The sequence below is a fragment of the Mesocricetus auratus genome, unplaced genomic scaffold (assembly GCF_017639785.1).
Source record: "Mesocricetus auratus isolate SY011 unplaced genomic scaffold, BCM_Maur_2.0 Super-Scaffold_100046, whole genome shotgun sequence".
Lineage (NCBI taxonomy): Eukaryota > Metazoa > Chordata > Mammalia > Rodentia > Cricetidae > Mesocricetus > Mesocricetus auratus.
The window spans coordinates 4,034,818-4,056,930 of record NW_024429223.1 but is presented as its reverse complement, the minus strand read 5'-3'; the positions used below and the strand labels follow the sequence as shown (position 1 = coordinate 4,056,930).

Below are 22,113 nucleotides of genomic sequence, written 5' to 3'. Positions count from 1 at the left end.
CCTTACTACTTCCTGTCCTATCTGTCCCCAGTCTTCCAAAACCTCTGTGGCTAATCCTGGTCAGCTAACGGCTAGCTCCACCCTCTGACTTCGAGCAAACTTATTTGTCAGGGCATGCTCAAAATGCCACGCAACAGGCTTCATTCACTGTGTTTCCCTGGCTGTCCTGGAACTCACTCTGTGGACCAGGCTGGCCCAGGACTCACAGAGATCCACCTGCCTCTGCCTCTGTAGTGTTGAGTTTAAAGGTGTGTACCCCATGCCTCGTGCAAGAAGCCCTCTTAGCTGTTGAGATGTCTTTCTGGCCCCCGTGTTTAACTTTTGAAAGAGCGGTCTTTTTGTAGAGCTCCCTGCAGGCATTTGGCCCCAAGTAAACACACAGATGCTATATTAGTTATAAAACTGTTGGCCGGTGACTAGGGCTTCCTATTAGCTAGCTCTGGCTTAATTATTAATCCATTTCTATCAATCTATATATTGCCAAGAGGCTGTGGCTTACCCGGTAATGCCCCAGCACGGCATTACTCCTCTGGCAGCATCGAGAATCTGTGGTGGGCTCCGGCTGACTGCCTTTCCCAGAATTCCCCTCCTCCTAGTCCCGCCTGTCTTTCTGCCTTATTGGCCGAACAGTGTCTTACTCATCAAACAATAAGAGAAACATAAAGGGCTTCCCACATCACCGCCTAGCTGTTTTCTGAAGTGGCTACCCATTCCTACATTCCCGCCAGCAATGTGTGAGGCTCTGATTGGTCTACAAGCTTGCCCGTACTTACTAGGAAGTCATAATGCATACGACATGATATCACTCTGAAGCTCATGCTTGCATTTCCTGGGTGATCAATGATGCTGGCAGTCTGTCACATTATCTGTCACCCGACCGCTCAAATGTCTTTGGAGAGAAACGTCTCTTCAGTCCTCGGCTCACTTGTTGGTACAATGCCCTCCCGCCTACCACGCACGGGGATGGGAGGGGGCTTATGCCTCAGCACGGCATAAGGCAGGTACGGTGGTACACGCCGGTAGTCTCAGCACTCAGGAGGTGAAGGCAGGGAGAACACAAGTTGAGGGTTTGGGGATGGTGCGGCAGGTAACAGCTACCCAAGCCTGTTGGCCTGAGTTCAGTCCCCAGGCCCACACGATGGAAGGAGAGAAGCAGGCCCCTCATTTGTGCTCTGACTGCCACATGTAATCAGGGCATCCACATACATACCAAATAAGTACAGTAAATAAAACAAGGGAATTCAGGCTGGAGAGATGGCTCAGAGGTTAAGAGCACCGGCTGCTCTTCCAGAGGTCCTGAGTTCCATTTCCAGCAACCACATGGTGGCTCACTACCATCTGTAATGAGATCTGGTGCCCTCTTCTGGCCTGCAGGGATACATGCAGGCAGAACACTGTGTATATAATAAATAAATTTTTTTAAAAAGTTAAAAAAAAAAGGGAATTCAAGGTTATCCTTGACTATGTAGCAAGTTCAAGGCCAGCCTGGGCTACACAAAATAACTCAATTCAAACAGAAAGAGGGAGGAAGGGAGGAAGGGAGGGGGCTGTGGGGATGACTCAGTAATTTAAGTTCTCAGAGTGCAAACCAGAGGACTGGAGTCTGGAACCCCAGAGCTCTTGCAAATGCTGAGAGGGTGTGGCAGGCCTCCCGCAATCTCAGTTTCCTAAGGAAATAAACCTGGGCAAAGCTGGGTAGACACACTCGCCCTACCTGTAAGCACCGAGTTTGGTGGAGGATCTTTGTTTGAGAGATCTTGCCTCAAAAAATAAGGCAGTGTGGAGAAAGATCCCTGGTATCAGCTGGGGTCTCCTCAGACACACGTGGTGTGCCCCCCACATGTGAATGTGCACATACGATAGTGCACCCCCCACACACACACAAAGAAAACAACACGATCAGATAAAATTAGTTCTTAATCGTTGAGTTTTGGGTTCTTTAGCATTCTAAATACATGCTCCATATCAGATACGTAATTTCTTAATGGGGTCCTCTGTAACACAAAGGTTTTTAATTTTTTTGAAAGATTTATTTATTATGTATACAGTGTTCTGCCTCCAGGCCAGAAGAGGGCAGCAGATCTCACTACAGATGGCTGTGAGCCACCATGTGGTTGCTGGGAATTGAACTCAGGATCTCTGGAAGAGCAGCCAGTGCTCTTAACCTCTGAGCCATCTCTCCAGCCCTGGTTTTTAATTTTTTTCAAAGGTTTTTTTTTTTAATTTAACTGAATTGAATTCATTTTTTTTTTTTTTAGATAGAACCTCATGTATCCTTGAATGGCCTGGAACTCTCTCTGTAGACCAGGTTGGTCTTGAACTCACAGAGATCCGCCTGCCTCATCCTCCTGAGTGCTGGGATTTGTAGGCAGAGTTTTTCTGTCCTGGCAGCCGCTTCCCAAATAGCCAGTCAGAGGCTTAATATTAATTATAAATGCTTGGCTGATAGCTCAGGCTTATTACTAACTAGCTCTTACAGCTTAAATTAACCCACTTCTACTAATCTAAGCATTGCCAGGTGGCTCGTGGCTTTACCTCTCCTCCAGCAAGTCTTTTCCTGCTCTGCGTCTCCCGGTGACTCCTCTGACTCCTTCCCTTCTTCCCAGCATCCTGTCTGCCCCTAAAATCCTGCCTAGGTATTGGTCAGTCAGCTTTTCTTTTCTTTTCTTTTCTTTTTTTTGTTACCAGTGAGAGTAACACATTTTCACAGTATACAGAGGGATCATTCCACAGCAGGGATTAAAGACTTGCTCCTTGGGTGTGGAGAGTGAGTTTAGCATTTCCGAGCTGTTCTTCTAGAGGACCAGCGTCCAAATCCTAGCACCCATATCAGGTGGCTCCCATCGCCTCTGAACCCAGCTCCCAGGGCACAGATGCCCCTGACTGGCACAGACACTGGCACTCACACGTGCCCACCTCCTCACACATAAATACAACAACCACACCTTTAACGGTGGCCACTGCAATGCCCAGCGAGCTTTATTTGTTGACGAAGGGTTTTAAGACTCGCTTTCTCCCTGCTGTCATTCCCACCCCCCCCCCCCCACCCCCCACCAAGAACACAGGCATGAAGGTTTTTAATTGTGATGGAGTCGGCTTATCTATTTCTGTTGCTGTGGTTTGCACTTTCTGTGTCGGACCGAAGCCACCTCTAAGGCAGGAGTGTGAGTATTTACACCTTGGCCCTCTTCTAAGAGCCTTAGAGTTGCAGTGTGTCGCGTTAAGTCCTCGGTCCATTTTGATCTTATTTCTGTATGTGGTGTGAGTTATGTGTCCGGCTTTGTTTCCTTATGTGTAAGTAACCGGGTTTCCGGGGAAGGGGGGGAGGGATGTGCTTAAAGGGGCTATTCTCTCCTATTTGTGTGTGCGTGTATACTAGCATACATATATGTGTTCAGGTGTGTGTGTACGTGTATGGGCGTGTGTGCATGTGTGTATGTGCGTGTGTCTGGAGAGGAGAGGACAATTTGTTAGAGTTGGTGTCCTCTACTTCCACTATGTGGGGACTGGGATTTGAACTCAGGTCACCCGCCTTGGTGACAAGCGCCTTTAACCTCCGAGCCATCTCACCCACCCACAGTTTGGGGTCTTTCTGAATTCCCACAAAAGCTTTGGGATCAGTTTGTCAGCTGGACTGGAGAGGTGACTCAGGAGTTAGGAGTGTGTGCCTCTCTTCCAGAGGACCCAGGTTCAGTTCCCAGCACCCGTGCTGGGCGGTAACGGACTGTGACTCTGCATCCAGGGGATCCAGTGTGGTCTTCTGGCTTCCCCGTGCACTGACATCCATGGTATATACTCACACAGACACATAAATAAAAACTTAGAATTCCTGCAAATAGACCGGACGTTGGTGGCGCATGCCTTTAATCCCAGCACTCAGGAGGCAGAGGCAGGCGGATTTCTGTGAGTTCCAGGTTAGCCTGGTCTACAGAGCGAGTTCCAGGACAGCTAGGGCTTCATGGAGAACCTGTCTCAGACAATAAAAAGTGGAAATAAAAGCGCATATAAAGAGATCACCTTGTCACTGTCTGCAAATACATCATATCATCTTGGAATCTGATAAGGTGATATTGAATTTGTACGTCATTTTGAGGGGCTCTACTGTTTTAACATTATCACACCTGCTTATCTATCATCATGGGATGCCTTCCTATTTATCTAAGTCTTCAGTTTCTCTTCCTTCTCCTTCTTCTTCTTCTTCCTCTTTCTCTTCCTCTTCCTCCTCCTCTTAAAAGATTTGTTTATTTTATGCACATAAGCGCTCTGCCTGCATGTATGCCTTTATGCCAGGAGAGGGCACCAGATCTCACTAGAGGTGGCTGTGAGCCACTATGTGGGTGCTGGGAATTGAACTCAGGGCCTCCAGGAAAAGCAGTCAGTGTTCTTGACCACTGAGCCATCTCTCCAGCCCCCATCTCCAGTTTCTTTCAACGATGTTTCATTATTTTCAAGGTATGCATTTCACACAGCTACTTTCTGCCTGTCAACTTTGTAGTGGGAGGATTTCCTTGCCGGGTTCCCCCCCCCCCCAGGTCACATGTTGAGAAGCACTGTTGGTTTTTGCATATCGTCCTCGTGCCCTGAAGCTGAGCTGGCTGTGTCCATCCTTGTGTTTAGGTCCCGTATAAAATTCTGCTGGGGCACAGCCACATCGTGAGTTCCTGCCACTTCTGCATGAGTGACACGAGGCTCCTCAGTAGCTCCTACGACTGCTCGGTGAAACTGTGGGTAGGTGGCCAGGTGGTGGGCTCTCTCGAAGCTAGGTCAAGACCCTAGTTCAGGGACAGGCAGCATGTAGCTCTGGACACAGCTTTGGGGTGGGGATCCGCAGACTACGGCTTTGGGGCGGGGATCCTGGTTGTTCCTGGGATCACTGATCTACATCTTATTTTTCTTAATTTTAGATATATTTATTGTATATGTTTGGGTGTTTTCCCTACCTATCCCTGCTTCAGCCAGGAAGAGAGCATTGGATTTCCTCCTGGAACTGGAGTTGGGAGGCTCCATGTGGGTGCTGGGAATTGAACCCAGGTCCTTTGGAACAGCAGACAGTGCTCTTAACCACTGAGCCATCTCTCCAGTCCCAAGTTTAATTCTTGTTTGGAGCTAAAGTAACTCAGGTTGGCTTCGAGCTCATAGTCTTCCTGCCCTGAGCTTCCTACACGCAGGAATCCCACCCTTGGGTGAACTCTTACTTCTCAGAGTCTCCTTTGCATCTGGCAAACCCAACCTTTGTGTACCGATCCTGTATCCTGCAGTTGTGCTAAACTATTTTTGTCTACCCTGCTTTCATTTTCTATCTTCCTGTTTTCTTTTTACTTTTGCGCATGTGCGTGTGTCTGTATGCATGTGTGCCATGCGCATGCAGGTTCTCTTGGAGACCAGAGAGGGCACTGGGCTTTCTGGAACTGGAGTTAGAGGTGGTTGCGGCCTGCCCAGTGTGGGTGTTGGGGAACTGACCTCAGGCGTTCCGGCAGAGCAGAAAGCACTCTTAACCACAGAGCAGTCTCTTCAGCGCCCTGATTTTTTAAATGTCCTGTATAAAATTCCTATGGGGCTTAAGCACATTGTGAATTCCTTCCACTTCTGTGATATCCAGACCTTGGGTGCTCGAACGCTTGGGGAGCAGCGGCGGCGGCGGGGGCGGCGGGTGAGGGGTTAAGGGAGATGTTCAGACAAGGCTGCAGAGGGGCAGCCTCTGGACTGCTTCTGGGACTTCCTGTCAGTGTCCGGCAGGCCTGGGCAGGTCTGTATGGCAATGTTGCCCGAGGAGCGGGAGCAGGGATGGAGGGTGGCATTGGGCATCAAGGGCTTGGCTGAAGGTGACTGTGGGGCTGGGGTCACATGGGAGGGACGCTCTGTTCTGGGTTTTGCTACCTTGTGGTTTGAGTCGAGCAGAGGGCCGGGTGGGAGACCGCCAAGGATGGTTCAGGTTCTGGTTTGGTTCAGGTTCTGGTTTGGTTAACTGGACACGGCCGAGTCCCTGGTCCTACAAATGGCTTCAGAGGAATATCTTGTCATCTGTGGATGGCAAGGCCCAGGCTGGTCAGGTCAGGGTCTGGGACTATCCCAGGTTAGCTCAGACCCTGTGTTGGGGACCCACCAGCTGTGTGACCCTGGGTGGTTGATAGGACCTCCTGAGGACCAGCCGTTTCTGGGGCTGCCCTGCGGACATTGGACTGCAGCTCTCTCGGGGTCCCTGTAAGCCTTTTCTAGCCCTCAGTAGTCACAAGTGGTCCCCAAGGCAAGGGATAGGGCACTGTCACTGTGTGCATTTGCTGGGCAGTCTTCACGTTTTTCCGCTTCTGCACGTTTGGCTTGGAAGGCTCTGGACTCTCCATCGGGGCACAGTGAACAGAAAGCACTACCTGGAGTCTCGTCTGTGGCTGCTGTGCCTCCTTTTGCCCACATGGTGGCACTATTGAATCCTTAATAGGCTCAGCCGGTCTGCTTAGTGCTGCTCTTTGCAGACAACCCAGCCCAGACTTCGAGGCCATGTAGCTCCCAATCCCATAGGTTTTTTTTGTTTTTGTTTTTGTTTATGTTTTCCTTTGGATCCCAGGTGGTCAGCACTAACCCTTCTTCCCGAGCCCAGGACACCAGCCTGAGTGTCCTGCCTGGCAGAGTTCCGTTTGGGGAACTCCAGGCTGCCCCTGCCTACCAGGATTTCCGGACCATGACCATGTGTCTTGTGGACCAGGCGGGGCGGGGCGGGGCGGGGGAGGGGGCTGGGTGTGTGCAGAGCAGCCACTACAGGCCAGGTTTGCAAAAGCCACTGGCAAGCCGGCTTGTGTACACTGCCGTCCTGGAATTCGTGCTCATCAGGCAGAGCGTCCTCGGGACTGGTCTCCCTTCCCCAGGCTCTCAAGCCGGGTTCTGGCACAGCCCTCTGGTAGACACCACTGGGGACGCTGAGCCTCGAGATCGCCCACAGGAAGACTGGTGAACACCGGTGCTGGGCTCCTCTGGACTTTGCCCCCCACCAGAACCTTCTTGCTCTTCGCTGCTCTTGAACGTCGCTGTCTTTGTAGGGGACGTGAACGTCTTGCTTGCACGAATGTGTGTGCACCGTGTGCCTGCCTGGTGCCTACAGAGGCCAGAAGAGGGCTGTCTGATCCCCTGGGACTGGATGGTTGCTATCAGCCATGGCGGACTGGGAACTGATCTGCGTCCTGTGAGGAGGCGTGTTCTTAACCACTGAGCCATCTCTCCAGCCCTACATACATCTTTACTTAAAAAAAAAAAAATTAGCCGGGCGGTGGTGGCGCACGCCTTTAATCCCAGCACTCGGGAGGCAGAGGCAGGCGGATCTCTGTGAGTTCGAGGCCAGACTGGACCGACAGCCTCCAAAACAATACAGAGAAACCCTGTCTCATAAAAAATAAATAAATAAATAAAATAAAAACAAAAAATCACACTGTATATATGTGTCTTTTACAAGTGTGACTGTGTCACGTGTGTGTGTGTGTGTGTGTGTGTGTGTGTGTGAAGTCAGAGGACAACCTTCTGGAATGAGTTCCTTCCACCACGTGAGTCCTTGGGACTGAACTCAGGTCATCAGGCTTGGTGCAAGTATCTTTTGCCCATCTGGCCCTCTCGCTGGCCCTGGTACTTATATGCCTTTAACCACAAGTCCGGTTATTTCCTTGGGAGGGGATTGCTGGGTCAAAGGGCGTGGAATTATTTTTAAAAGGGATTCTTGATGGGTGCTGGTAATGTGACGCCTCCTTGGCCAGCACACAATGGGAAAATGACCGTGAGTCCACTCCCAGCGTGGTCAGGGCCGGGCGGTACCCATGGAACTGTGTGTATGTGTGTGTGGGGGGGTCTTGAGGATGCTGCCGGTGATGGAATGTCCCTTATGCTTAGGATCTTGGAAAGCCCCAGAGCTCTGCTGCAGGCCAGCTAGGAACTCCTGCTGACCCGAGTTCATGACTCCCACGCCTAAGCCCTGACCACTGTCTCTCCTCTCTCCCCCGCATTGATTTGAGAATGCCGTCGATGGATCTGTGCTGTGGGATTTTGAGCCGCGACCCAAAGCTCCTGTTTTAGAATGCAGCATCACAGCTGACAACAGAAGGTGACATCTGCTCTGTTTGAGAAGAGTGAGAGTCAGCAGGCGGGCCAGGGTACCTTGTCGGGTGGGCGGAGACAGGTTTTTGTTTGTTTGTTTAAGCAAATATACAACCACGAGTCTGCTGCGTGGGCCTCAGTGTTTCCATGTGCCCTGAGAATCAAGAGGGAGCAACAACGTAGCAACATTCTGAAAATGTAAATTGCTTAAAATAGAACACTGGCTGTGGTTAAGAACCCAGGCTTCTTTTTCTTTTCTTCCTTCCTTTCTTCCTCCTCCTCCTCCTCCCCTTCTCCCTCCCTCTTCACCCTCCTCCCCCTCTATCTCCCTTCTCCCCCTTCCTCTCCTCTCCCTCTCCCCTCTCCCTCTCCCTCCCTCTCTCTTCTCCCCCTCCTCCCCCTCCTCCCTCTCCTTTCTCCTCCTGCTTCTTTGAGACAGGGCCTCACTGTACAGAACAGTCAGACTTAAAACTCCCTGTGTAGCGCAGCCTGCCTCAAACTTGGAGCCATCCCCCTGCCTCAGCCCCCTCCAGGTGCTGGGAGGACAGGCATGCCCCCATGAAACTATGCTTGAATTTTCCTCGTGAAGTGCCTTTTTTCTGCGGTCACATGAAGCCTGTGGCAGCTGCACCAGAGCTCTGTGATCTAGCCTGGGCCCTTGTCTCAGTCAAGGTCACTATTGCTGTGTTGACACACCGTGGCCAAAAAGCAAGTTGGGGAGGGGAGGGTTCATTTGGTTTACCCTTCAGCATTGCTGTCCATCACTGAGGGAAGTCAGGATGGGAACTCAAAGCAGGGCAGGAACCCGGAGGCGGGAGCTGATGCAGAGGCCATGGAGGGCGCTGCTTACTGGCTTGCTCCTCATGGCTTGCTCAGCCTACCTTCTTGCAGAACCCAGGACCAGAAACCCAGGGATGGCTCCACCTGCGATGGACTGAGCCTCCCATTAATCACTAGTTTTTTTAAAAGATTAATTTATTTATTATATATACAAAGTTCTGCCTACATGCCAGAAGAGGGCACCAGATTGAATTGTAAATGGCTGTGAGCCACCATGTGGTTGCTGGGAATTGAACTCAGGACCTCTGGAAGAACAGTCACTGGTCCTAACCTCTGAGCCATCTCTCCAGCCCCAATCACTAGTTTTTAAAAAATGCCCCACAACCTATTCTCATGGAGGTGTTTTCTCCATTGAGATTCCTAGCCTCATTTTTGTTAAGATTTATTTATTTGTTTTCTAAAGATTATTCTTTTTTTACACTTTTTTATTATATATTTAAATTAGAAACAAGCTTGCTTCCTGTGTCAGTCCCAGCTCCCTCTCCCTCCCCTCCACGCCCGCTCCCCCCAGCCCCCCACCCAATCCCCACTCCATTCCCCAGGGAGGGTGAAACCCTCCACGAGGGATCTCCAGAGTCTGTCATTTCATCCAGGGCAGGCCCAAAGTGTCCAGACTGAGAGAGCATCCCTCATTGTCGGATGGGCACCCAAAGTCCATTTGGACGCCAGGGATAAATACTGATCTACTACCCAAGGCCCCGTAGATTGCCTAGGCCTCCTCACTGACACCCACATTCAGGGGGTATTTTTAGTTTATGTGTATGAGTGTTTTGCCTGTATGAATGCAGAGGCCAGAAGAGGGCGCCAGATCCCCGGGGACTGGATGGTTGCCAGTCACCACGTGGGCACACGGAATGAAACCCAGGTCCTCTGTAAGAGCAGCCGGGGCTCGTTTGTAACCTCTGAGCCGTCTCTCTAGCCTCTAAAAATGTTATTTTTACACTCTTGAATGTAGGAGACTATTTTGGGGAGTCTCAAAGGCAGATAATGGTGCCAGACTGTCGCCGATGCTACCAGGTACCATTTTCAGCGGGGTGGCGCAAGTCCCCAGCGCCGTTTGCAGAGAGCCTTTGGAAAGAGCCATCTTGGTCCTAAAGTACAAGAAAGGACTAAGACTCCTCACAGGAGCCCCAGTGACACCATCGTCAAGACGCAATGTTTGCTCGATTCTTCCAGGGTCGTGGCATCGTCTTACGACAAAACTGTGAGGGCTTGGGATGTCGAGACGGGGAAGCTTCTGGTAAGTATGCCCTGCCTCAGGGAGGGTCATGAGTGGGCTTCGGGGGCTGTGGGCTGGACCTAGGGTTGGGGGACAATGGCAGGAGCCCCAGGCCTTCCAGGGAGAGCTCGTTCTCACCTGCAGAGCTAGGGAATGCATTGACAGCAGGAGGGTATCAGGCAAGAAACGCTCCCACCCCAGGCAGGTCAAGTGGGAGGAGATGGAGAGCGGGCTGGGCGTGGCACCTCCCCCCCTGCCCCGGGGTTTCCCTGAGAGCCATTTGGAGCAGGAAGTGGGGCTGAGGCTGCAGACCAAAGGCACAGCGGCTGATATAACCAAAGTTTCAGGGCTTCCCCCGTCTCCTCTCCGTGTCACAGACGGGGCCACTACCCACCTCTCCCAACAGTTCCGGGGTTCCTTTCTTCTCTCAGCCGCGCTCAGGGGTCCCCTGGCACCTCCAGCCCCAACTCTTGCTACCCACACTTAACTAACTTCCCCTGCTTCTCTCTCAGCCCGTCTTCATCACCTCCCTGTCGACTTTCCTTAAAGACAATCTTTCCATCCGGGCGTTGGTGGCGCACACCTTTAATTGCAACTCAGGAGGCAGGGGCAGACAGACCTCTGTGAGTTCAAGGCTAGCCTGGTCTACAGAGCGAGACACCTTTCCAAGAACACACACACCTCTCTAAAGTGTTGCAGTGGTGGTGTATACCTATGATCTCAGCACTGGGAAGAGAGAGAAACCAACCTTGTGTCAAGAATGAGGACCGATGCCCAGTGTTTTTTTCTGACTGCCCAAGTGCAGCTTGGTATCTGTGTGCCCACAGACACACAGACATGCACACAGACGGACAGACACACACACACACACATGCACAGACACAGACACACAGACATACGCATGCACACACACACACACACACACAGAGAGAGAGAGAGAGAGAGAGAGAGAGACTTCTATGGATCACTCCTGATTTTGAACATTGTTTCCAAATGTCTATTTTTTTTTCTGCTGTGATTTTCCCACTGTTGTCTTTGGCTAACATTTTTATTTAAAGTACCTTTCTTTGTTTTTTTTTTAAAGCCCTTTTATTCATTTTTTAATGGCACAAGTCACCCATGACCTTGGCCAGCATTAGGGGTGGGGTGACTTAGCGCATGAAGGCTGCTTGACAAATGGCTCCGAAACTTGGTTGCTTTAAACAGCCAACATTTTTTTTTCTTAATCTCACACCGTTTCCAGAAATCTAGAAGCAGCTTCACAGGGTGGTTCTGGCTTCAGTCTCTTCCTAAGCACAGCGAGGATGTCATCTGGGGCTACAGTTGTGCTGAGGCCCGCTGGGGCAGAGGGATCCCCTTCCAAGATGGCAAGCTCCCACAGTTGTTGGCAGGAGGCCTCTGTTCACATCCTTGTGGATCCCCAGGGGCGTGTGTCCTTAGGACATGACAGTTAACTCTCATGAGCATGTGATCCAAGAAAGAACAAAGAACAAGTCACAATTATCCCCCTCTCTCTCTCTCTCTCTCTCTCTCTCTCTCTCTCTCTCTCTCTCTCAGATTCAGGTTGACCTTGAACTCAAAATCTTCCTGCCCCAGCCCTGCCATGACCTGTCTTCCTCTCTCCTTCCCTCCTCCCCCTCCCCCCAGCCCCGTGTCCCTTGGAGGTAGGATCTCACTTGTAGCCAAGGTTGGCTTAGAACCTGCCATCCTCCTGCTTCAGCCTCCCAAGTGCTGGGATTACAGAGCTGATCCATCACTCCCAGCTTCAGTGGTTTCTTTCCTAATGTAGAGTCCCCCATGGTCCCTTCTGCCATATTCTATCCAGCAGAAGTGAGCTTTGGTCTGGCCATCTTTAATAAGGGGGCGGCTGGGCTCAGCCCGTTGGAGGGAATCTGAGGGCACGCCTTGAAGCTGGAGGCTCTGCCTCATTCCAGTGGAAAGTCAGGCATGACACCTTCGTAGTGTGCTGTAAATTCTCTCCCGACGGAAAGTACGTGCTCTCTGCCCTGGACGTGGATCGTGGGATCTGCTTAATGGATCCAGAAAACATCACCAACTTGATCCAAGTCAAAGGTGAGGTTGCCAGGCTCCCTATACACAGCAGCTGTGACTTACCACTTGATGAGCAGGGGACTTCACCTGGTTTCTACAGCGAGAAGGCCAGGGGGGAGGGCCGCACGAGGAGCCCTGCATGTTACTGCAGGACGTGGAGGCAGGGGGTGGGGGTGGGGGGGGAGTTCAACATGTGTCTTAAGCCCCGCACCTACGTCTTTAAGATGTAAGATTAGCAGCCACCACAGATCAATTTCCTGCTGTTGCGATGCAGTGTGCAACCACGGGGGGGGAAGCATGCAGAATTTCTCCGCGCTATTCCTTATACTGACACGGTAACTTTGCAGTTTTCTCAAAGTGAAAATTAATCGAGAAACCCCTTCATTGTTTAAAAAACAAAAACAAAACTCAATAAGTGAAAGCTGGCTGAATCTGTCTTATATTCTTCTTGGAAGTATTTATTGTTATTTTGTATGTATGTGTTGAGGTGACGGAACTGGGGTTTTGAACATTCCAGGCACACCCCAGCCCCTCACTGGGGGATTCTAGGCAGGGTCTCTACCACTGAGCCACACCTTCAGCCCCTCACTGGGGGATTCTAGGCAGGGGCTCTACCACTGAGCCACACCCCAGCCCCTCACTGGGGGATTCTAGGCAGGGGCTCTACCACTGAGCCGCACCCCCAGCCCCTCACTGGGGGATTCTAGGCAGGGCCTCTACCACTGAGTCACACCCCAGCCCAGAGGTATTACTAATAGTGCATTGCTAGGTGACCTTTCTGAATGTGTGTGTGTGTGTGTCTAGTTGTGTCTTTGGTTTTTATCCTATTACTTTTCATCACTTTAATGAACCACTGTCTAATCTCCCTTCCCGTCACTCTCCCAAGTCCGAGTCACACACCCATCTTCTCCCCGTCCCTATCCCATCTCCAGAAAGGACACCCTTGATGACTTAAACCTCTGTGCGCTCCTCTCACGACTCTTGGCATGAAGCAAGCGGTAACCTGCTCAGGGCTTTCCCTCCCATTGAGCCGGGGGGCTGTGTGGCTCCATGCGGCACGGTAGAAAAGCAGGAAATGCTTGGGAGAAAACAGTGATCGCCCCTGCCGCATCACTGGGGTGGTAGAGCCTTTCTCCTGAGGTCATATGTCACTCTGCTTGTGCGCAGATCACCACAAAAGGTCCATCACAGCCTGCTGCTTTGACCCCGACAGCCAGAAGGTGGCTTCCGTCTCTATGGACAGGAGCATCAAGATCTGGGATATCACGTCGCAGGCCACGCTGTTTACCATACCCAAGTGAGAAGGGTCCGGCGAGGGGGGTTGGTGTGGGCAGCAGCGCCCCGCAGCAGGAAGGTGGGAGAGAAGTCTGTCTGCATTCCCTCCTGGATTCCGTATACAAGCATTGTCCCAGTGGAGGTGTCTCCAGGGTGGTCCCACGGTGGGGAGTCCCAGGAGGCCAGAGAGAAGCCAACCGGGGTAGCTTAAGGGCTGAGCCAGGCAGAGTCTCAGAAGCATTTGCTTCAAGGTGAGCTCTTACCCGCAAACTTGCCCGGAGCCTCCACGAAAACGCGAAGTTTCGGGGCCAGGGGTGGTGGCATCCGCCTTTAATCTCGGTGCTTAGGGAGGGCACAGAGGCAGGCAGATGTTGGCGAGGTTGGGAGTTCCGCCGGGTGTACATCCCGACAGCCAGAGCTACGCGGTGAGAACCCCCGTCTCAAAACAGCCACACAGCGAAGTGTGCAAGCCAGGCACGGGGGCACATGCCGGCCATTCCAGCAGGTGGAGGCGGAGGACTAAATGTTCGAGGCCAGTCTAGGCTACTTGGTGAGGCTCGGGTCTAAAATGGGAAGCTAAGGATCCAGGCGACCCCTGCTGGTGGCCGCTGTCCAGTGGGCGAGCCCTCTGGGGCAGGTGCTTGTGTCCAGATTGCAGACTGTGCACACACCTGCCTGCCCTGCTCCCTTCCTCCTCCTCCTCCTCCTTGGGCCGGCTGCGGTGAGCATGGACTGAGGTTACCGCAGAGGAAGAGGGCCCTTTGCGCGTGCGGTATCACATGCGCCCCGCTTCCACGGCTCCTTAGAGCCACTCTGTGCCGGCACCGAGGGATGGGCCGCAGAGGTGCTTAGGGAGGGCACAGTAGGCAGAGTTACAGGCTATGGGCAGAAGCCTTGATCCATTTTGCTCCGTTGCGCTAAGGAACCCTGTGGCGGCGGCTGGCAAAGTCGGGTTAAACGCATGCCTGGAAAGAAGAATGGAGAGGTGAGGGGGGTCTCAGTGTCTCAGCGCAGGGGTCAGCTTTCCGGGATGCGGTTTCTAGGCCGTGCTTCATTGTATGCGTGGCTTTTGACGTGACTTAAATTCTTAGCCACTTTTGGTGAGAGCAGGTGGCTTTTTTTTTTTTTTTTTTGGTTTTTCGAGACAGGGTTTCTCTGTGGCTTTGGAGGCTGTCGTGGAACTAGCTCTTGTAGACCAGGCTGGCCTCGAACTCGCAGAGATCCACCTGCCTCTGCCTCCCAAGTGCTGGCATTGGCTTTTGTTTTTTGATCTATACATCTATGAGGATGCGAGTCAGAATACAGCACCAAGCTCGAAAGGTGCAAGAGAAGATACGGGGAAGTTTCCCCTCCCCAGCAGCTACTACCTTCTTGCGTGTCTGTCACACTGTGCAATATGCCCGTTGAGAGTAACTTTAGGGGCCAGCAAGATGGCGCAGCTGCTGGAGGGGCTTGCTATCAAGGCCAGTGACTCGAGTTCGGTCCCTGGGCCCACACGGTAGAAGGAGAGGAATGACTCCCGCAAGTTGAACTCTGATCAGCCACACTCATTGTGTTACTCTCTCTCTCTCTCTCTCTCTCTCTCTCTCTCTCTCTCTCTCTCTCACTAAATAATAAAGTAACAAAAAATAAAATTAACCAAGTAGTTTGGGGGAGATGTCACTTTCATTATTTATGATGAAATGCATGCAACATAAATTTTGACCATTTTTTTTAATAGCGCACAGTTCACTGGATTAACAATCACATTCACGGTATTTTGCAACCTTCCCTGTCTATTTCGAAAAACGTTTCTCCACACCAAAGGAAACTGTATCCATTAAGCAATACTTCCCGCTCCCCCCGAAGCCCCTGGGAGCCCTTATTTCACTCCTGCCCCTATGAATTTGCCTAGCTTAGATATTTATATAAATGAAATCATATCTGTCCTCAAGTAACTGGCTTCTTCCACATACTATCTTCAAGACTTATCCCTGCTGCAGCATATAGCAGAACTCCATTTCCTAACTGATTATAATGCCAGCATATATTAATATACACATATATACATATATATATTGATACACTTATACCATGTTTTCTTTATTGGTCTGTTGATGGGTACTTGCTTTGTATATATATATATACACACGTGAATATAAACACACACACACACACACACACACACACACACATATATATATATATGTATATGTAAAGGGAAGCCTTCCCGCCAGCCTGGTTCTAGAGCCACATCAGTCCCAAATGAACACACAGGAAGCTATATTAATTATGAAGCTGTTGGCCTTGCTTGTTTCTTACTGGCTAGCTCTGACTTAAGTATCTATCCCATAATTGCTAATCTAAGCATTTCTCTTACTGGAGAGGTTTCCGGGCTTCCTACCCCATGGCGTTACATCTTGACTCCCTGTGTTTCTCCTACCCAGAGTCCTCCTGGACTCCTAGTCCCACCTATCTTACTTCCCTATTGGCCAACAGTGCTTTATTGACATATACACAGGACTTCCCCCATCATATATATAATGTAATTATTGATTCTTTGGGAATTTCATGCACCCCAATCCTGATTATCTCCCAGCCTCTCTATATCTGTCCCTCACCCCTGCAGTGTCCCCCACTAAAAGAAAATCCTCCCAAATTAATTAAAAAAAACAAAACAAACAAGCCACCTCCTTCCTCCATCTTTCCCATCTCTCCAGCACTGGGAGCCACGGTATGTCACGCAGTATACCCTTTTATCCAGTCGGCCCCACCTGCAGATGTTCATTGCAATGAGTCACTGGTCTGGTTATGGCCTCTGGGATTTGGCACACCATCATCATCCAACCCTTACTGAAATTCCTCTTGGATACCCTGCTACGGACACTTGTTGATGTTGTTTTTTTTTTTCTAATGCATCTATTTGAGTTCCTGTTTTAAATTCTTCTGGAGATGGTGGGTCAAATGGCAGCCCTATTTTATGTTTACCTTTGTTAATTTTTAAAGCTTTTACTTATTATTTCGAGTGAATGGGTGTTTGGCCCGCATGTCTGTCTGTGCACTACATGTACGTGTACAATGCCTGTGGAGGCCATAGAGGGTGGGGGATCTTCCGGAACTGGAGTTACAGACAGTTGCGAGCAGCCATCACTAGAACACCGAAGAAAAGTGAAGTCTGTGATTTGCATGTATCTTTCTCCCATGTCTGGCTTCCCATCTAATGGTTGAAGTTCTCTTTGTCCACTATTCCTTTCTACTTAGAAAAAAAAGATTCTTGAGGGGCTGGAGAGATGACTCAGGGGTTAAGAGCACTGGATGCCCTTCCAGGGGTCCCGAGTTCAGTTCCCAGCAACCACATGGTGGCTCACAACCATCTGTCATGAGATCTGGCGCCCTCTTCTGGCCGGCAGGCACACATGCAGACAGAACTCCATATAAAATAAGTAAATCTTTTTTTTTTTTTTTTTTTTGGTTTTTCGAGACAGGGTTTCTCTGTGGCTTTGGAGGCTGTCCTGGAACTCACTTTGTAGACCAGGCTGGCCTCGAACTCACAGAGATCCACCTGCCTCTGCCTCCCGAGTGCTGGGATTAAAGGCGTGCGCCACCAATGCCCAGCTTAAAATAAGTAAATCTTAAAGAAAGGATGAGCTTTCTTCTTTTTCCTTGTGGTTTTTTTTTTTTGAGACAGGGTTTCTCTGTGTATCAGCCCTGGCCTGGATCTCCCTCTGTAGACCAGGCTGGTCTGGATCTCAGAGATCTGCCACCACCAGCTGACTTCTCTTGAGTCATGAAAAAAAATGTTTTTAAACAATTATTTATCTCGAGTGTGTGGAGAGAGGAAGGGAGGGTAGGAGGGAGGAAGACACACACAGAGAACTGTGTGTGCGTTCCTGTGGCACAGGCATGCCACAGTGAGGAGAACTCTCCACCCACCAGGCGAGTCCTGGGAACAACACTCAGGTCGTGAGCTCTTGGGCTGAGCCACGGACCCCGACAGGAAACTCTTAAGCACTTCCTCTTGGACGGTGTGGTGGTGGCTGCTGCGCCCGCGTTTCATCCCAGCCCTCAGGACGCAGAGGCAGGAGGATCTCTGAGGCCAGTCTGGTCTGCACAGTGACTCTCAGAACAGTCAGAGCTACACAGTGAGACCACGTAGGAAGAATTTTCATCTGACAATGCCTCGACTTAGCTTTCATTTCTGAAGGATATATGGCTGGGTGTTTTCTTAGTTAACATTCCTTCCCCCTTTCCATTTTTTCTTCCTTCCTTTCTTCCTTTTTTTTTTTAAGATTATTTATTTATTTATTTATTACACATACAGTGTTCTGCCAGAAGAGGGCACCAGATTGAATTGTAGATGGTTGTGAGCCACCATGTGGTTGCTGGGAATTGAACTCAGGACTTCTGGAAGAGCACCCAGTGCTCTTAACCTCTGAGCCATCTCTCCAACCCTCTTTTATTTATTTATTTATTTATTTATTTATTTATTTATTGTGTATGCACCCTTCTGCCTGCATGCCAGCAGAGGGCACCAGATCTCATTCAAGGTGGTTGTGAGCCACCATGTGGTTGCCGGGAATTGAACTCAGGACCTTTGGAAAAACGGTCAGTGCTCTTAACCACTGATCCATCTCTCCAGCCCCCTTTTTTTCCCTTCCTTCCTTCCTTCCTTCCTTCCTTCCTTTCTTTCTTTCTTTCTTTCTTTCTTCCGACTGGTCTCGCTGTGTTGTCCCAGCCTGGCCTCGATCTCACAGACCAGTCTGACTTCACGGTTACAGTGCTGCTGCCTCCTGCCCCTGCCTCTGGGAGCCTGGGCTGTGGGGCATCACACCATGGGGAAGATACTTTACTGCACAAACTGTTGGGTCACTTTCTTCTGGCCCCAGGGTTTCTTCTTTCTCAGCATTTAAAAAATTATTTTATTTAATGTGTGCACAGTGTGCTTGGCCTCTGTGTGTGTGTGGGGGGGTGTCAGGGTCTCTGGAATTGGAGTGGGTGCTGGGAATTGAACGTCTGTCTTCTGGAAGCGCATCCGGCACTGGGCCACCTCTCCAGCCCCGCCTCCAGGGTTTTGATGAGAAAGCAGTCGTGGCCGGTGCTTTCCCGCCACAGCTTAGACCTCATTTGTCCCTTGCCGCCCTCAAGCGTTTCCCCTTTGGGAGGTGACATCCCCTCTCCACCCAGGGGCCCCGCCGGCAGCGTGTCCTGGGATGCTGTGCGAGCGTGCGCCCCACCTCCGTTTCAGCTCGCATGCCAACACCATCTCAGACTGCTGCTTCAACTCCAGCGGCCATTTCCTGTGTACCAGCTCCTGGGATAAAAGCATCAAAATATGGAATATCCACACGGGGGAGTTTCGAAACCGCGGAGCCTGTGCGACGCTGATGAAGGGCCACGAGGGCTGTGTGAGTTCCTGCTGCATCACTAGAGACAGTGAGTGGCCAGCACCCCTGCCCCGCCCCTCTCTCCTCCTCTCCTTCCCCTTCCCTGCTCTCCCTTCCTCGGGTGTTGCATCCTGAGGGTTGGAAGTGTTGCCACACGGTGAAGCCGGAAGACAGACAGAACTCAGCTGGGTCCTTCCTGGCCCATTGGTGGGGACTTTTTACCCACCCGGGGCAGAAAAGTGGGGACTCCCCCACGATTCTTGCAGGGAGGGTGGTGCCTCACCCCGTCCCAAGCGCCCCACGCCGAGAGAGGAATTCGTGGACACGTTTCCAGTGGCAGGAACCCCAGTTCAAAGTTGGAACCCTTTTTTTTTTTTTTTTTTTGAGTACGCGCAAGATAGTATTCCGATTGCCAAAGTGTGCTTGGTCTTTAGATAATCTGCCGGTTCAAGTGCAGTTATCCGACTCTCGGGCAAGGCCAGCCGAATTCCAGTCTTTTTTTTTTTTTTAAGGGGGGGGCTGCAGGATTCTGCGTTTTGATAGCTCCCCCGTCCGGGTGTATGTAAATAACAAGCAGCACTGCCTTAGAGGAACGCTGGTCAACTCTGAGTACCGAATGTCCTCGGTGGGGAGGACACTCCTACCCCGGTCTTGCCCATCCGTGTTCCTCTTCCGGGCCCCTCCGGTTTCTCCTTTACCCGGGTTTCCACTCCAGGAGGCGAGGGTGGCCTCGTGTTTCCCAGTCACTCTGGTTCTGGCCACTAACGGGCATCCCTCAAAGGAGAGAGAAAAAAAAAGTGAATTTCTGCCTGCCGGCGTCAGCTCCGAATCCCGGGGAAGGCTCCCATTGGCTCAGCTTGGGGACACACCCATCTCTGAGCATTACAAAGCAGACGATGACAGGCTCGGATTGGCCAGAAAATTGGGAGCCTTGTTTGCGCCCGGAGTTAAGAGGTGCGGGTTGGGAGCCTCCAAACCAGAGGTACTGAGGGCAAATGGGGAACCTTTCCTTACAGGAAGTTGGGGGTGCTGCTGCCAGGAGAAGGGGACCAATGACAGGGAGCCTTCTTGGGTAATGAAGGCACAGCTAGGGCCTGTTGAGGCAAGTGGCTGTTCAGGAATGCCCACTTTTCAGCAGGATGGTGTGTGTGCGTGCGTGCGTTCGTGCGTGCGTGCGTGTGTGTGTGTGTGTGTGCATGTGTGCGTGTGCATGCGTGTGCATGTGCATGCATATTACATTTTTTAAATTATTTAAATGTAGAGGCTGGCGTTGGTGGCACACGCCTTTAGTCCCAGCACTTAGGAGGCAGAGGCAGTCAGATCTCTGAGTTTTAGGTCAGCCTGGTCTACAAAGCTAATTTCCAGGACAGCCAGGGCTCCATAGACAAACCCTGTCTGGAAAAGCAAACAAACGAACCAACAAAATTATGTGCGTGTGTGTTTGTGCATGTATGTTTGTGCATGTGTGTACAGTGCCTATGGAGGCCAGGGATATCAGGCCCCCTGGGGCTGGAGTCACAGACAGTTATGAGCTGCCTGACGTGGGTGCTGGGAACCAAACCCAGGTCCTCTGGCAAGAGCAGTGTGCGCTCTTAACCACCGAGCGGTTCCCTCCAGCTCCATACGCAGGCACTTCTGTAGATATTTTTACTGTTTTAAACTCAAACCGAGTCGTGAAATGCTGTTAAACACCTCTGAGGGGCAGGAACTGCTTCATGGAGAAGACACACAGCACACTTGAGTTGCACCGAGGCTTGAGACAGCGATACTGGCCCAGTTCCACACTGGCAACCAACAATACACGCTAATAGGATGTCTTTATCAGAAATGCACGTATCGACTGGTTAATTTATGAGAACACTGTGATTAGAGACTGGGGTTTTTGTTGTCATTGTGCTTTCCATTTTTCATGTGTGTGTGGATGGGCACACGTGCCTCTGTGTGTGTGTGTGTGTGTGTGTGTGTGTGTGCCTGAAGTCTCCATCGCTCTCTTTTCTCCTTCATTGAGACGGGGCCTCTCAGTCAAGCCCAGAGCTCTCAGACTAGGTTAATTTCGTCCTGTCTTCATCTTCTGGGTCTGGAATCACAGGTGGGTTGATGTGTTTGCCTGGCTTTTATGTGGGTTTCTGGAGATTCTAACTCCAGGCTTGGGTGGCAAGTGTTTCAACCACAGGGCCATCTCCCCACCTCCCTGTTTTTTTTGTTTGCTTGCTTGTTTTTGTTTTTTTCCCCTCCCCCTTGGGTTTTGATTTATTTGCTTTTAAAATAAGGTCTTGGGGCAATTGAGATGGCTTAGTGGGGAAAGTTACTTATTGCCAAATCTGGTGACCTGAGTTCAATCCCTGGGCGCCGTATGGTGAAAGAGGGAAGGAGTCTCAAAAATTGTCTTTAGGTACTGTGCAAACGCATGTGTATGAACACACCAAACACACACACACACACACACATACACACATACACACTACATACATACCACACACACACCAGTCACAAATGTAATAATTAACAAAAGAAGCCCTGTTCCGGGCTGGAGAGATGGCTCAGTGGCTAAGAGAGCATTGACTGCAATTCCAGAGGTCCTGAGTTCAACTCCCAGCAACCACAGGGCGGCTTACAACTATCTGTAATGAGATCTAGCGCCCTCTTCTGTCATGCAAGGATACATGCAGGCAGAACGCATAATAAATAAATCGGCCGGGTGGAAGGAAACTCTGCGTCCATCCCTCCTTTTGTATTGCAGGCTCTCTGCTCATTTCTGGTGGTTTTGACAAGTCTGTGGCTATTTGGGACGTGGCAGATGGCTACCGGAAGTTGTCGTTGAAGGTACAAGCGCCCACACAGCATAACGAATCCAAACTTTCTTTTTTTGGGGGGAGAGGTGCGGAAGGGGAAGAGTAGGACCCAGGGTAACCTCGGATTCATGCTGTTTCTGTTTCAGCCTCCCTAGTGCTGGGATTATGGGTGTGGCCTGCCATTCCTGGTGGCGTTGGCGCCTGTCACTGAGGCTAAGACAGACTTAGACACACCTCCTAGGTGCCCTGACATCTTCGTGCAGATTAGCCACCAGCGGTGATGAGGGGTAGAGAGTAATGGCAGAAAGGGACCTGGGGGCCTAACCTGCGGTGGGCGGGCTACACAGAGGAGGCTCACCGCTTGAGATGTGATGGCAGCGGAGAGACCTCGGGGAAGGCACCCGGTGGGTAGGGAAGGACCCGAGACCGCGTGAGGACTTGCCACAGCCGCAGGGCCTCTGCCTCCAGCAGAGGAGGCCTGAACCCAGCGGTCTCCGAA

General features: G+C 51.0%; 1 protein-coding gene across 1 annotated transcript in view; it reads left to right on the top strand.

The window, feature by feature from the left end:
• Positions 1-22,113, top strand: part of Wdr88 (WD repeat domain 88) — a 35,571-nt gene that overhangs the window by 2,746 nt on the left and 10,712 nt on the right. The window contains exons 2-8 of the mRNA XM_040735469.1: positions 4,618-4,728; positions 7,992-8,080; positions 10,090-10,153; positions 12,067-12,205; positions 13,352-13,481; positions 18,684-18,871; positions 21,563-21,645. Of these exons, the coding sequence (XP_040591403.1) occupies positions 4,618-4,728; positions 7,992-8,080; positions 10,090-10,153; positions 12,067-12,205; positions 13,352-13,481; positions 18,684-18,871; positions 21,563-21,645 (804 nt within the window). The remainder of the gene's footprint in view (positions 1-4,617; positions 4,729-7,991; positions 8,081-10,089; positions 10,154-12,066; positions 12,206-13,351; positions 13,482-18,683; positions 18,872-21,562; positions 21,646-22,113) is intronic.